The sequence below is a fragment of the Manacus vitellinus genome, unplaced genomic scaffold, assembly GCF_001715985.3.
Source record: "Manacus vitellinus isolate BGI_N305 unplaced genomic scaffold, ASM171598v3 scaffold_115_pilon, whole genome shotgun sequence".
NCBI classification, from domain to species: domain Eukaryota; kingdom Metazoa; phylum Chordata; class Aves; order Passeriformes; family Pipridae; genus Manacus; species Manacus vitellinus.
The window spans coordinates 212,206-228,373 of record NW_021938866.1 but is presented as its reverse complement, the minus strand read 5'-3'; the positions used below and the strand labels follow the sequence as shown (position 1 = coordinate 228,373).

General features: G+C 46.6%; 1 protein-coding gene across 1 annotated transcript; it reads right to left on the bottom strand.

The window, feature by feature from the left end:
• Nucleotides 1-229: 229 nt before the first annotated feature.
• On the bottom strand, nucleotides 230-15,825 carry MALT1 (MALT1 paracaspase). Its single transcript, XM_029965699.1, is given in 19 exon segments — nucleotides 230-3,016; nucleotides 3,730-3,855; nucleotides 4,051-4,208; nucleotides 4,912-5,061; nucleotides 5,749-5,876; nucleotides 6,285-6,359; nucleotides 7,333-7,510; nucleotides 10,248-10,451; nucleotides 10,883-10,918; nucleotides 11,467-11,493; nucleotides 12,347-12,379; nucleotides 12,769-12,865; nucleotides 13,110-13,288; nucleotides 13,403-13,553; nucleotides 13,924-14,045; nucleotides 14,335-14,501; nucleotides 15,273-15,316; nucleotides 15,319-15,485; nucleotides 15,696-15,825. Coding segments are annotated over 19 exon segments (2,640 nt in total). The 3' UTR covers nucleotides 230-2,548.
• Between the last annotated feature and the right edge of the window lie 343 nt (nucleotides 15,826-16,168).

Here is a 16,168-nt window from a genome sequence, read left to right as displayed (position 1 = left end):
CCCGCTGAGGCTGTGCTTCATGGCCGGCTGCTCACACTGCCTGGGGCAGCTCATCCACCCTTCCAGCCCTGGGGGATCTCTTCTCTTTGTCCCTTCACGTCCCAGACCTCTGCCTCAGAAGTTATGCTCCCACACAGCCACCGTGCAAGAACTGGCTCAGCTTCAGATCAGGCAAAAATCTACATCTTGCCCTGCATGCAAATAACAACCAGGCTGCAAAGGCAACTGCTGAGCACCATCTCGCCACTCATGGTATTTTTTATTACTTAGAGCTGGCCAAAAATGTCCATCTTACATAATTAAACCCACTCCAGTTTTTGATACATCAGAATTCTAATTATACCTTTTGTACCTTATATACACACCATGGTTGGAACATCTTAGAGCTGGCAGGCAGATGGAGTTTAACAGGAACTATTCCATCAACAGATGCTACTACCGAGCTCTCTTTGCTCAGTCTGGGAATGAACTGAGGGGCAAGGCAAGAAAACATGTTTTCTTACAGAGCCACCATCTGCCAATCTGAGAAGCTGCTTTCATTAGTCTGTTCAGTAGGAAATCTTGGTGTTTGGGTTTACCCTTACATGAGACAGGAATGAACAAGGTGACAGGTGGAATTCATCCAGAGTAAGTATATTTAAAACCACAGTAGGGGAGACTTACAGGATGTCTGCCTCCTGGACAGTGTCCCAGGAGTTTGTGTGTCTAACAATGACATTTCTTCTAAGACATCATTAATCTCATTCTGAAGTCATCACCTAAAATAGGCAGGCAAACTGTATGGTGTGTGCATGAGGTGAAAAGGAGTTTTCAATGTATACAACTCTCTGCAAAGGTAACGAGTCCCACCTCTGATTTATGTGCTGGAATACAGTGAGTGTGCAAACAGCTGCAGTTCTCTTCCTGCCAGCACAGGTAAATGGCTTGGCATCAAACACAGATATTTTCTGATTAAAATGAACCCACCATTTCCACTAAAAGCAGAACTGATAATCTAAGGGTTGTTTCAAACAAAGTGTTCTCTTTGCAGCTGCAACCAGAGTGCAGCAGACTCTGCATATCCCTAAGGCAGGCACGGAACAAAACCTACAAAGCTTTGAGAATCTGCAAAATAAACAAAAGACACAAAATAAAACAAAAATGTTTTATAGCAACTGTACTTTCTTAAAAGATTGTTATGCTTCCTACAGACAAAAAAAGATATCAGATTTGGTACATTCCCAGTATTTCAAAGCAGTTCTCAAAAACTGCTGGACCAACCCTCAGCTGGTCCTGAGAGGCAGGTACCACAGATACTACTGGCACTCAACAGAAGGGAAAGGAGAGGAAAAGGGCTGACAGGCACAGGATGTGAACAGAAAAGAATCCAGGGACCACTTTAAACACCTACAGCACCAACAAACTGCCCATTTAGAGGGGGATAATCTGAGCACGTTGTGACAGAGGCTGCTCCAGGACTCCAGGCTGCCTGCTGGTAACCCACAGGAGAGGCACCCACCTCCACAGGACGGCTGGTGCTGTCCTGCCATGCACGCTCAGCATCCCTCTCTGGCAGGGTGGCAGGAAGCTGCCTCAGGAAGCAGAACTAGCTCATGTATAGAGAGGTGAAATAAATCATAACCATCACATTAAGTCAGCAGAGAGCTCAGGAAGCGTCTGAGAGCTGCTTGATCTTATGTGAAGTCATTTGCATACCAGGTTGAAGGCTTTCCCTCCCCGTTGCAGGGACTTGGAAGCACACAGGCAGGTGCCAGCAGGGGCTGTGGGAAGGGCACATGGAAAGTCCTGGCCACTTCCCCCACATCCACTGCAGATGTGGGTGTGGAGGCTGGTTGCTGTGGTAACACACACCCACAGGGCTCCTGGGCTCGTGCTCACTGCATGCCAACAAGGATGGCAGAACACATTTTTTCTCATTAGCTCTTAAAATAAACCTGGAATGACTAAATTGCTGCAATGGTACCCTAGCAATTAATAACTGCCTAATTTCCACAACATGGAGGGGTCCTCACTGCATTCCTAGACTGCTGCAATTATTAAACTAAGAGGGTGATCAATCTTTTTTAAAAAAAAATAAACCCAACTCCCTCAAATTGCCAACCTGTCCTCCCCCACACCTGACACTGTAAACTATCTCCAGTCCACAGCAAACACCTTGGTGCTCAAAATGCCACGCTCTAAAACACGAGCGGATCTTACTCCACCTGAATTAAAATTCTGTGCAAGGCAGGAGTAATACTGAAACCATCATCCCTGCAGCAGCCAGGAATTTATGTCAAGGTGAGCATGGCCCAGAAACTTAATGTATGGGAGCTGCCAAAGCTCCCAATTAGCTGACAGAATGAGGAGAAGTAGCTGATGCATGAACCAAAGCTGTAACTACAGAGACAGTAACAGCAGCCCTGAAATCTCCTAGTGGAGAGTTCCACGGGGCAGATGCTCTTCTGGAGCCAAAGAGGCAGTTGCAGGACTCTCAGGATAACAGGTTATTTTTACTCAGGAGGCATCCTGCAGAGCTCTGTGGAGGTCTGTTCCAAACACATCCCAGCTACTGCTGTTCAGAGAAGCTGAGGCTGTCAGAGAGAAGGAATTCCAGTTCAACAGTATCATCAGTGGTCTCTACTGGTACATTACTCTTTCCCACAGTGGGTGAGTAATTCCATACTTCATGTCTTGAAGCCAATATCCTGGAAGTCCCGTTGCAGGAACACGCCCCTGATTGTGTGATGCTGGCTGAGCAAGTACAGTTTGGATGGTAAACACCTGGACAGGAATTTGGTTGGCAGTGACTGGAGATGTAGTATTCAGCTGCCTCTCTAAGACTTGATTCCACTGAATTATGAAAAGGATAACCAGTCATGCAACAGGTATGAGGACAGTTATTGGGTTTGAATCCATGATGAAGGCCTAATTTAGCAATAAGAGGCTTCCCAACATTAACTTCCTTTCTTTCATCCATTGTATCTTCTATTCCTGAATACTCATAGTGCAAGCAAACAGTGAAGATCAAGTGTTCCTGTAAAAGAGGAAAGGTGGGGGAGAGAACAAGTTATACTTCCAATCCAAATAAACACTGTAGGAAACCCTTTGAGAGGCCTGGCCTCCTGGAGAAGAGCAACCTTTTTAGGAGCTGAGGACACACTGGGCAAGACTTGTTTACTGAGGACCTCTTTTGGTCAGTACTTGCTCACAGGACAGTCTGTAATTCTAGAAGCACTTATGTTACCTCAGCTGCCAAAAGCACTGAAGAAGAGATGGCAGGTGCTCATGACACAAAGATACAGAGAGACACTTCACAGTGCCCCAGTCTGCTGAAGGGAGAACCTTCCAAAAACTGCATGCCCAGGAGCACTGGCTGATGATACACAACACTTTCATCTCCTACTAATGACTCAGTAAGAGGCAGCTCTGCTTCAGGTCATGTTCTTCCTGAACTGCAGTGCATAGGAACACCCTCAGAGTGTGCTATAGATCATCTCCACAAAAACAACCACCTTGGCCAAGAAAATACAGGGGGCCTCGCATGCCGCTTTCAGGATTGCATGTGCATCCATTTCCTGGCTTTTACTTTTCAGCTACAGAATTAAAGTCACTAAACTGTGCTATTAGTCATTGCTTCCCTCCAAAGAACTTACTGTGCAGACAGTACACAGATGCTTCAACAGAGTTGCAAAGCAACATGATTAGTGTCAGTTATCTGAACAAACGTGAGGAGTAATATATATTAACCCTTAGTTTTTGCAGTGAACTCAGCCTGGTGTAGAGGCAGTGTTTGGGAAGGTCCTTTGATACTAAATAGCTTCCAGTTTCCTCAGGAGTTCCTTTATTGGCCAATTTAGGATCCACATCCAGGTCCTGTTGCAAGAAAGAAACGAGAACTTAATTGAAGGTAGAGAATTTGTAGATCATAAACCATTACTTATTTCAGTTTTAGAAGTTTCAACAGTTTGGACCCATTTTATTACAAAAGATGCAGTCTGACATGGATGGAACAGGAAATTTTCAACTTCAGTGGAGCAAGACAATGAGACACCAAGAGGAAGCACTTACGAGGGCGAAGTCTGTGACGTGGGCTCTGCAAAGGGCCACTTCGGGGGGTTTCTGCACCATCCTCGTGTAGATTATCATGACGTTGGAGAACTCGGCTGCAAACCCCAGCTGGATCTGAACACCACATTTAAAGTCAAGGTACCTGCTTTCTGGAAGCTCTGCGAAGAACACATCGTTACAGTCTGAATATAACTCAGCATATGCATTTGGTATTTTTCTAAAATAAGTTTCTATGTTTTTTTCAATCATTTAACGAACAAGAATTAAGGGCATAATTTCACAAATAAATACCTGCATCTGTGGAAGAGCTGTCTTAGAAATGCCACCCCGACCCTCTGCCCAATCTATCAAAGCAATTTGAAGATGTACCCCAACAACTTTAGGTAAATAAGGTGAAAGATCTTAAACTGCACTGCCTTTGTTAAAAGAAGCTAGAAAGCCTCCAACTCGTCTCATCCTTATTTTCTTAGTTGTATACATTGAAAACTCCTTTTTATCTCATGCACACTTACCATACAGTTTGCCTGCCTATTTTAGGTGATGACTTCAGAATGAGATTAATGATGTCTTAGAAGTGTCACTGTTAGACACACAAACTCCTGGGACACTGTCCAGGAGGCAGACATCCTGTAAGTCTCCCCTACTGTGGTTTTAAATATACTTACTCTGGATGAATTCTCCATGTCACCTTGTTCATTCCTGTCTCATGTAAGGGTAAACCCAAACACCAAGATTTCCTACTGAACAGACTAATGAAAATTCAGCTATAAATCTCAATGTCTCCCATTTCCATCCAATACTACACGCCCTCACTTCTCCCCCCACGGCAGCAGGCTCATGTAGGAGCAGAGTGTCCCCTACCATGAGCCTTGGCCCACTGCAGGTTCCGTGCCAGTGACGCTGCCGAGGCTGTGCTCTGCTGCACGGGGTCTGTCAGCGCCCTCCTCTCCGACAAGCTGCTGCGGATCTCCAGGGCTTGCCTGCCCTTGGCCAGGGGGCACTTGCCCATATCTAAAAGGAAGGTGCAGACAGGTTCTTTCAAAATCAATGCTGCTGCCATTCCAACTGCATTAAGTCCCTTGCTGCAGTGTTGTGTGGTTGCTGTGGCTATGCCAGCGCCAGCACATCCCAGGCAGGAATGATGCCCTGCACCTGGGCAGGAAGAGGCCTGACTCCCTGGACAGAGCTCTGCAGGGAAGCACCTCGGGGGCCTGGGGGCCACCAAGCTGAGCACGAGCCAGCACTGCACTCTGGTGGCAAAGGCAGCCAGCAGGAAGCACAGTGCCAGCAGGGCCTTTTCCGTGGGGGCTATTTACATGGAACACTGGCAATGGGAGCACTCCTCTGGCACATTTACAAGTGTCTTCAATTTACCTGTGTGGTCCCTGACACTCAGGACCTGGGAATACTGACAGCAGTGCCTGTCACACTGCCCAACAGGTCAGTCCTTCTCTCCATTCTTGAACAAAAGACAGACTGGGCAAAGCTCTGTGACCTGCAGCTGATGAGAGACATCCCCTACAGAGCCAGCCTCACACTGGCTGATCTTGGCCAAAATGGCTGCTATTTGATCAAAACACAACCAGAAAGAGCTTTAAGTAGTGTAACACATTCACCATGGGAGGAAGAACACGTAAGCAAAGTTGTTTTCAGCAATGCAGGCTGAGGAGACTGTTAGTGCAGTAAGCTGGAGTTCACCTTCTGCAACCTCATCAAGCAGAACCGTGATCTTCTTGTCTTCTAACAAACGCTCCTTCAGGAACTTCATGAAGATGCCATTGGCCAACCCCGACTGCTGAATTTCAAAAGCTTCTGCTCCTTGGCACCTGTGAGATCACCAGCAGCAGACAAGGAAAAAACACTGAAACATCTGCATGGTGAGGAGGAAAGTTGTGTTGGGAACGGGGGAAGGAATTTCCTACAGTTTGAAAACCAGGTTGTGTCCAAGGCCAACCTGCTCTTTGTGTTCCCTTGCAAGCAGCTCACGGAAGGTTTCCCTTCCAATGGCATCACACACCACAGCTGTTTATCAAACTCCTTATAGGAGGAGCTTCAATTTATCATTGAAGATTTTATGAAAGCTCTTGGCTACTTCTATTCAGCAGCTTTTGCACTTAACTTGCAAACTGCCCGAGGTTACTGGTCTGTTAACACCACAGTACTGTTCTGGAAAAGGGCAGCTGTACAGTTTCAGTGCTCACTTCTGGGGCACACAAGAAGAAAAATTTCCTTACGTTGCATATCCAAAAACAATATTGGCTGTAACCTTCAGAGCATCCAAGATAAGAACTGTGTCATCATATTCATTTCTGCAATAAATGGAGACACAAGAAAGTCAATAAAGGTAACAAATTCAAAATACCAGAAAAGCAGAGCTCAGAACCAGGAATTTGTTTCACTCCTACAATTCTGGAATGAGTCCTGACTGCTAAAAGACAAAACTCAGCACCATCATGTTATAGTAACTAGCAGAGTTGGACTACAATCTCTGCAAAACCCATTTCTGATAACTGCCCATTTTATGTTACACCAAAAGCTATGATTTTTTTCTAACTTTTTCCCCCCCCCACGGTGTCTGCATAGTTAGCACAAGGCTTATGTAGATGGATTTTCTATTTGGATACAGACTGTGAACCTGAATTGGGTGACAGGCATTTCATTAGCACTGAAGTTTAGAGGCTCGACAGACACCAAGGCACCAGCACTTTTCTGTTATGAAACATTCCTGAGAGACCAATTGCCAGAAGTGCTGACTGAAGAGCTGATTTCAAGTGCAAGTTTAATTGGGCATCGTAGTTTCTCAACATGGGAAGAACACAGTACTTTGTTTAGAAAAACCCCCATAAATCAGTTGGGTTTTAAGCTCTAAATAAAGATACAACATCCCCAGCATAAAAGCAAAATCCATGGCTCTGAAGAGTTCTAAAATAAGCACTTCACTTGAGCCCTTCTGCCAAATTACCATGCCTTTGATCACAGGGGTTCTCCTTCCTCCTGTAATGAAGGCAGATAACGGTGCAAGGGGAAAGGGTCATGTTTCTCCTTTAAGATGCCCAGTTTCACTTTTATCTCATCAGACTAATGGTCTATAACTTTTAAGCAACAGCAAAAAAGAAGAAATAAATGTCGCTGGACTCAGGAGGCAGGCATCCACCCGTGGGGACAGAAAGCCAACCTCACAGCCGGTTCCCCAGCCTTGAGTCATTGCTCCCTGTCCTGTGGAGCAAAGCCACCCCCGAACCCCCGCTGTCAGCCCTCCCCTGAGGAGCAGAGGTGACACACCTTTTCCGACACATGTCCAGCAGGAACACGTTGAGCCCCGTCTCCTTCTGCTGCATGCGCCGCAGGATGCCCTGCACGCACAGGCAGTCGGCCGACCGGTAGGGGTTGGGAGCGTCCACGGGAACCAGGAAACTGTTGCCGTAGTTTTCGTAGCCGTGACCGGCGTAGTACAACAGACCTGGGTGCAGAACAGGTGTGACTGAGAGCACGGGGAGCACACGGGAGCGCTCCTGCACATCTCAGCGTGTCAGAGCCCTCATGCACAGCGGGACTGAGGTCATTCAAGCCACTCCAAGCCGGGTTTTTAATGTCAATATGCTTTTGTTAACACAGGAAGGGAGGGGAGGCAGGGGCGAGCCACTTTAACATCGACTCCACAGCACACAGACACAATGGATTTACAAAAAAGCAAATATCACACATGCAATAGAATCAATCGGATATTTGCATCAAACACACCGAGTTAAATACTCTTAAATGCTTTAAGTAGTTATGACCTCTAACAGAAATAGTCTGTTGTGTATGATGTGTAACTCACAGATGGGAACAAGGAAATGTGCCAACTGTAAAACATCTTCTCCACGTGTGCAATTACAAAGCTCTGAGCAGCAGTAACTCTGCAGATTTTGTAGACAGAAAAAACCCTGCTGAATAGTTTGGTAGGACTCCAGAGCACATCCCCATTACCAAACTACCAGCAGCTCATGTTCAGTTGATTGCAGCTACATCTCTTAGTTACAGACTGGGTTACTTCTGGGTCTACTAAACAAACAAATTCTTTGCATGCTTTCCTAGCCAGAAACGATTATCCTGCCATCATCTCCCTCACTTGCCAGTACACAACAGTCTACAACATTTTAAGATTTAAAATCTTCAATAAAACATGAAATATTTTTGTAGGAAAAAAACCCCCAAACATGTCATGGAATTAAAGACAGCTTTTCTGAACCCTGAAACTGCAAGCCAGGGCTTAGATTTTACTTATATGAATGAAGATGTCCAGTATTAGACATATCGATTTGCACTAAGATTAGATGTTCTTAGCATTAATAACTTCCACTGCCAAAAAATGCAGTTAAGAGAAGCTTGTATGATTAGATTTGATTTTCCTATTGCCTGTTCCCAGTGCTGGCTTTCCTTAATGATGCAAATTCCATCTTTTAAAAGGACTTTTTATTTATCTATACAGAGCAGTCTAGTGTGTGTATATAGTGTCTATAGTGTGCAGCTGAACAAAGTTGACAGAAATGTGACAATTTAGGCTGACTGGAAATCTATCTGAGTGTACACTCTGTAAGTCATGGCACTGACTGCACCCCTTTGCTGTCCTTGGCAGATGCCTGTGCTGTGGCACGAGTACCTGCAGCACCGACCGCGCTGAGCTCAAGATCAGAAATACATCCCTGCATACCCGGGGTAAGTGGAGTAAACATGTTCACAGGGTCTCAACAGAGACTAAGGCACAACAATTTTAAGTAGGCTCAAGTTCCTCAGAGACGTCAGCATTTAAGTGGTATCTGCCTCTCTCTCTCTCTCTCTTTTAAAAAGAAAGCAGCCTAAATATTTTTAGCCTTTCAAACATCTGGGTCTATGCTTTTACCCTGTGTGGAATACAATGTTAATTGCACCCTACATTTAGAACAGCACAAACCAAGACATCAGAGGAGGCAATCATCATCACTTTGTTTACCACTCCTGCCCTTAAGGACCAGTATCTGAAATGCCACTTTCCTGGCAGTTGGCCAGAATTGCACAACTTAGCAGGCATCAGGAACACATGTAACAGGGACCAGACAGCAGCAGCCACTGTGCCTCTTCTATTTGAAGCTATGCCCACTAGAAATGCTATAAATCATTACCTATTTGTGCACTGACAGCACCTTTTATTGGCTTTAAGCTGTTAATAGCCACTATGCAGAAAGGATAAAGTGACCGTTTAAATTGAAGTAGTTATTGCCAAACACCACTGAAAAACTGCTCCGTTTACCTTTTACACCACGTGGCTGGAAATGCATGACTGCAAAAATATGTTGTGTAAGAGCTTTCATGTGGTGCTGCTGAGAAACCCATTAAAGCCTTTCTGTGCTTTATTTTCTACTTTCATGACAACAATTACAGAAAAAAATTGAGAAGGTGCAAGGGTCCCAAATGTACCAGCACATCTATTTCCCAGGGAGTAAAAAAGCAGACTGCTCTCAGAAAGCCTCAATACTCCTGCCAGGCTGAGGCGTCGTGTCAGGCAGCTTTTGGCTCAGACATAAATGCCCAAATGTCAGAGCAGCCAGTCCTGCTCAGACAGAGCATCAGGTAACACATCCATAAAAAAGTCATGATAGCAAACAATCTGACCTTGTGTTCCAAAAAAGGCTCAAATAATGTTTTCGTGAATGGGCTTTACTACAGGAATTCTGCAATTTAAATAGGGACACTGGCAAAACTTTTTGCTCTCTGCTCTAAGTCATTTCTCAAGGAGTTTATACAATCTTAGCCTTTAGAAAAATGACAAAATAGTGGCAGCCACCTGAAAACTCAAAGCCCACAGAAGAACTTTTCTTACACTCCCAACCAGATCATTCCTGGCCTTTTCCACGCAAGACACGAAGGCTTTTGCTCTGTGCATCAATTCCACCTGCCCTCCCCCAGAGCTTGGACTGCAGTTATAGGTGTGGTTAAAGAAAAGAGTTCAAACCTCTGATCTGTTCTAAAAGTAAAGAAACAAAAACATTTTAAGCCAAGTCAAAGGCTGTGCTGGTGGGTGCTTTTCACTTATGCTTCCCATTCTGCACACACCCTGTTTACCATGAAGGCTGTTTGGCCATCACATGTAGAGAGCTGGCAGAGCTAAATACCAGCTGTTTGTGTACTTGATATGTACCACACTGACCTACTTCAGAAGGGATTTTGGGTGTTCTTACCATATACTCCTTTGTCCAGGAGAAGTAAAAATTCGTCCACTGCGTTTCGCATCTCAGACTCAGTAAGGTCCAGTAAAGAAACGACTTTGAAATCCAGCTGCCTTAGCAAACTGGTCAGTTCATAGACATCTACCATGGGAGCCTTGAGCTGGGGATGATTCCAGTAGCTCATGTTTCCTATTAACAGAGCCACCTTGTCTGTGGCTGCCAAGACACAGGGAGAAAAGAACACGTCACGTTTATATATTCCAGGGCTCACTACTTTAAAAGTAAGGTCTTCCAAAGAGAAAAGAGTATCCAGGCACAATATTTTATGTGATTTCAAAAGCCTTCCTACATCAATAATACAGCTCAACTCTCTTCTTACCTCAAAAACCCCCAACCTTACCAGCTTGGGGGGGAGCACCTAAACTCCCCCTCACACTGATGAACCTGAAAGAGTGGAGAAGCTTGGACAGAGGCACAGTTTACTCCTGGAAGGGCAGGCAAGCATTGTAAGGGACTGTACCAATGCCCACAGGTCTCCCTCCCTGCAGCTCTCTACGTGCCCCACAGGTCTTGCACTGGCAGTGTCAGAAGCAGCAAAATCTGTTTCCAAGAGGGGAAATGCATGTTCCAGCTACAAATCTACTCACCAACAGGTCTGTGACTCGGCAGTTCTTGTGGGTCTGCTTGAAAGAGATGAAAAGAGCACTGTCAGTGACTACAGTTGGAGCTGCAACACCAGAAAATGTTCCCCACAGCATGTTCCCCACAGCTATCGTGCAGAGACACTGCTTTGCCTAACACCTTACTAAGTTAGCACAAAAAAAAGGGCTCTCTTTTGTTTTGGTGGCTTTGGGGGTGTTTTGTTGATGTTGTGTTGTTTACAGCCAGACACCCTACATCATCTGAGAAAGCAGCAATGTACTAAAACTGAGAGTCCAGAGAAACTACAGACAAGAAAGCAAAGATAATTCCCTTTGTATAAGTGCACGTGCAGTGCAGTAAGACCAGACTTGGGTGATTTTACAAAGATAATAGCACCCCTATAAGTCACTATATACTTCAAGTCAACCTTTTGGACCCCCTTTTGGACATGATACCTGCCCCTATTTAATTCCTAGTTACAGACACATGCAAATACTGTAAAGTATATACTGTAACCCAGCTAGGCTTCAGTGACTTGTAACATAAAAATGAGATGCAAAACTGAAGTTTTTCAAAACTTATCACTGACCTGATTCTTGCAGATCATTAAAATCTTCTGCAAAGAAACACACCAATAAGATCATCATTTAAACAATAAGCAAAAGCAACATTTTTATTAGTAAAAATGTAAGTGTCATGCCACTAATAATCAAAGCTGAACATGGAAAACAAGCTACTTTTCTAAAATACTTTTGGCTTTGCATTTCTGCAAATGTAATCTTTCGTGTCTATTCCACCCAGAGAAGAGAAAATCCAGCAATGTACAAAGCCATGCTAGACCAGCATTACAGCACAGCAGAGTAAAAACCAAGGGAGGGACACTCCCTATGCTCCAATCCCACAGGCATGCAGGCAGCTTGAAGGAGCAAGGAACAAGGTATCAGAATCACCCCTTTGAAGAGGATATGCTTGAAAGACTGCTGAAAAAGCAACATCCTGAGCAAGAAATCTTACTTTGGGAAGCCACATGTGTTCAGAAAGACTTCAGACACAATTTTGAAATATTCTAAGCTACCACAGGTTTCACCTCTTTATTCTGAGAGCACTGGAAACCATGGAAAAGGAAACCACTGTGTCTGAAGCCCCAGGGATGTCTCAGAGCAGGTCTGCTGTTCCTAAACACCTCCAGATTTTCTTGGATAGGATGTTGCCTCCTGAGCCCAGCCAAAAACCTCTCCAGATCTTTACATTCATTTGAATAGCACAGGAGAAAGCAGCCTGGTTTTTCTCCTGTACTCTAGATCCTGGCATCCAGGCAAAGAAGAGAAAAGCACATGCAAAAGGAGCACTGCATCATGCATCAGTGCCTTAAACTAGACTGAAGATCTTCACCCACACATGCTTTTCAGCAACCCATCGTCCCCTCACTGACTTTTCAAAACTGATTCACAACTAAAGGTTTACTTTACCTTCTGTGCACTCCACTGCCACTGCTTTCCTTCCTTGTGTTTTAAGGAGGGGGAAAATTGGAAGACAAGTGCTCTCAGTTATTAGTGTTAGCATACGAGGTGGGAGACAAAGGTCACTGTCAAGCTGCTCTGCAATCTGGCTCACTTTACAGCAGTACAAATCTGCACTGACCACAGCACTGTACAGCACTAATCACTGAAACCTGGGAGTACTACACTAGGATATTCCTCAGGTTAGGAAAGAACTTGTGAGGTACATACTAGCATTCCCAGATAGATCTGGAAGCTATACAGAGATCTGCTCCTCTTCAGTTCCCTGAAAATACATGCACGTGCACACACCCTGAAACATGTTCTATTCACTCATTCTGCTTGCAATGAACAACCTCAGCTGTCCTGTATCAAACACAAAAACTCCTCACCTATAATGACTTCTACCTTCTTGCTGTCTTCACCCTCGTGGTCGTTGAATACGTGACACCAGTATGTCCCCTGATGTTCCACGTCCACAGAAGTGACCTGTGCAAGTATCATCCCAGTCATCCCCACAGACCCCAAGACAACACCTGTAGCAGGTATTCAAGCCTTGCATTTAAGCCCCCATGCAAGAAAAAGTAAAAACTAAAGAAGCACTTGGAGCAAGCACTTCTGTCAGAGGTTAATCAAGACTATGGAGAAATTGTTTTCTTCAAGAAAGCTTTCTGTGATAAGTTCAAGGTGGTTGCACATCTGCCCCCAAGGCTGGCCCATTGCAGTAACTTACTGTGTAGACATTTTTGCTCCCATTTGCCAAGGGAAATCCATTTCTGAACCACTGGTAATGAGGAATTGGGTTTCCAACAGCTCCACATTCCAGTACCAAAGCATCCCCCACTGTCAGGTTTTGTGGCTGAGGCTGAACACAAATGCACAATTTGTTTTGAGGCAAACCCACCACGCTCCCTTAAAAGAAACAAAAAGGAAGAAAAAAGAAAAGAAAGGGTGAGACAACCTAAGCACAGCTACAGAGGCCCAAGTTCCTCTAGGAAGTGGGAGGACAGTGGTTCTGCCACTCACCATGAGATGTACCCCGGAGCTCACAGACCTCCAGGCGTGCCCACCGACTGAACACGAAGGAACAGTCACTGTTCACTCGACAGATGTAAAAGCCAGAATCCTTTACACTCACTGGATTCAAAACCAGCTCTGGAGAGTCACCATGGGGAACCTGAATCACAGGTGAACCAAAACCACTGAAATTTAGATTGGTTTAATCTAAACCAGGATCAAGCACTACAGTATTTATTTCCATAAGACCAGCCTCAACTCCTTCACATACTTGAGACTTATTGCTAAGCTGAGAGACAACTAAACTTGCAGCTTCCTTTCTGTCCCATTCCAAAATTAGCCCCCAGGGATGAAGTGGTTTGAATATAAGGAATCACCACATTGTTTTAGCAGATTCCTAGGGTCACTATCCAGCAATCTTCTCTCATTGTAAATAAGGGGAAGAATCTTAGAAAGAAAAAGGTATCATCCAAAATCATTACCTGTTATTTTCACTATTGCAAAAACCTGCACTGTTTATCAACTATTACCTCTTTTTCCTGCTTGAACCACTGGTAGTGCACAAATGGGTGTCCTGTTGCCCAGCAACACAGCTTGACCACCTGACCAGAGAGCACTGCTTGAGAGTCTGGCTGTACAACAATCTTTATACCTTTAAAACAGAATTTACACATAGCAAAGTTAGGAACAAATACAAGTCCACCCTGCATGTCCATGCAGCCAAGTTCAAGTCCACAACAACACTGTACAAAGGCTGTTTATCTACTTGGCTTACTTTTAATCTCAGAATCAGATGAGCCAATTACCTTGATAATCATATGGATACCAATTACCAGAATTCAAGCACTAAAGATGTTTTTAGCTCCTGCAGAAAACAAGCTACCTGAGTGTTTCCAGTGTACAACCCAGAGCTGCAGCAAAAGCACAGGCCCAGCACTGACCTGCATGGCCGAGACACTGGAGAGCCTCTGTGTGCTCCAGGGCCTGCAAGGACTCCACCAGCTCCACCACAGTGCACCCACGATCTCCCAGCAGCTTCAGGAGACTCCAGCTGGGACTGCCTTCTGGCTCCAGCACTTGGAGGGAACACTGCTCCAAATCCAAAGGGCTACGGAGGAACAAAAGAGGGACATGGCACAGACCTTCTTAACACTTTTTGCTCAGAAAGGAGCTGGGTTAACAATCAATTGTAGACAAACAAAAAGACTTAAAAAAATAGAGATAGGAAATTCCTTGCTGATTTGGACATATTTGCAGTATTTCCTTCAAGTTTCGTGAGTTCAGAAATTATACAGTGACAGAAATTGGAATTAGTTATTTGTGTGCTACAAGGTAAGAGATGCGTGTACCTCACAAGTCTAACCAAATGTACTGAGAAACCGTCTAATTTTCACTTTTTAAGGTACCAGCAGAAAAACTAGTACAGCACCCATCATTTCCATGTGCCTAATTCAGAAGCAGTAAAGAGCAACTCAGTGTCTAACTTCAAAGTGCAGGAAGGCTGACTTTAGAGTTTTTCGAACAAGCGAGTGGTGCAGCCCAGCCAATCACACATCACTGCAGCGCAGTTTAAACTTTACTGTAAAGTCTTCACGCACTTCCAACCACAGCAGACTCAAAGAACTCAGATAATAAGGACACGAAGACAGCTACAGAAAGGGAATGCAAGTTTACGTATCCCCACTAAAGAGATTCATCAGCGTTTCTTTCATTAAGCCGCAGTGCCGCGCCAACCTAGGGGCGAGATACCGTCACTTATCAAACGGACCTTCACCGTGTTTCACAGGAGAATACAAACATCCAAGTCCCGGCCCGCGCAGTGACACCGCGGCTCCGGCGGGGCAGCGCTCCCCACCGCTCCCCGCGCCCCCTTCCCTACCTCAGCCGCACCGTGCCTCGGCTCCCCGCTCGCTGCGCCAGCTCCCCGCCAGGCCCTTGCCGCGGGGCGCCGCCCGGTCCAGCAGCTCGCTGAGCCTGCGAGCCAGCGCTCTGCCAGGCGGACCGAGGGGCAGCGGCCCCGCCGCACCCCATCCATCGCTTGCCGGCAGCGCCACGCGGCCCGGAAGGAAGCGCCGCGGGGCGGGCGGGGCCGCTCAGGGGAGAGCGGCGGGCGGGGCGCGGTCCGGATGAGGGGGAGGCGGGACGGGGCGGGCGGACCGCTGAGGGAGTGGGGCAAGCGGGGCGGGGCGAACGGGGCGGGTCCGGCTGAGTGAGCGGCAGCCGGGGCGGCCCGACCGGTTCGCTGAGTGGGAGCGGTGGCAGCCGGGGCGGCCTGGCCCGGTTTCGGCTGAGGGAGCGGGACGGCTGGAGGGGAGCGGGACAGCCGGGCGAGGCGGGCGCGTCGCTGAGGGGAGCGGCAGCCGGGGCGGCCCCCGGCCCGGGTCTGGCTGAGGGAAGCGCGGACCGCCCCGTCCTGTAGGGGACCCCGCCATGCGGAGGCAGGGAGGACGGCCCCCCCCTCGCCCCGGCCCTGCGGACACTGTGAGGGAACCGAGCGGGTTTTGTTTTGTTTCACCCATTTTGAAATGGGAACGTTATGAGTCTGCCTCAGGGCGAGACCTCCTGCAGCGTCCGCAGGTGGCCCTGAGGAGGCCGGACATGGTTGGAGAGGCGGGAGCTGGGCCGTAAGGCGGGCAAAAAGCACACAACGCTGAGGGCAGGGGTCGCGCTCTGAGGAGAAACAGCCTCATCCACCTGCAGCCGGCACGGCCATGGATTCTTCTCCGTGCCCCAGCTTCCTCCCACCCTGCGCCAGTGTCCACACAGGCAGGGGTG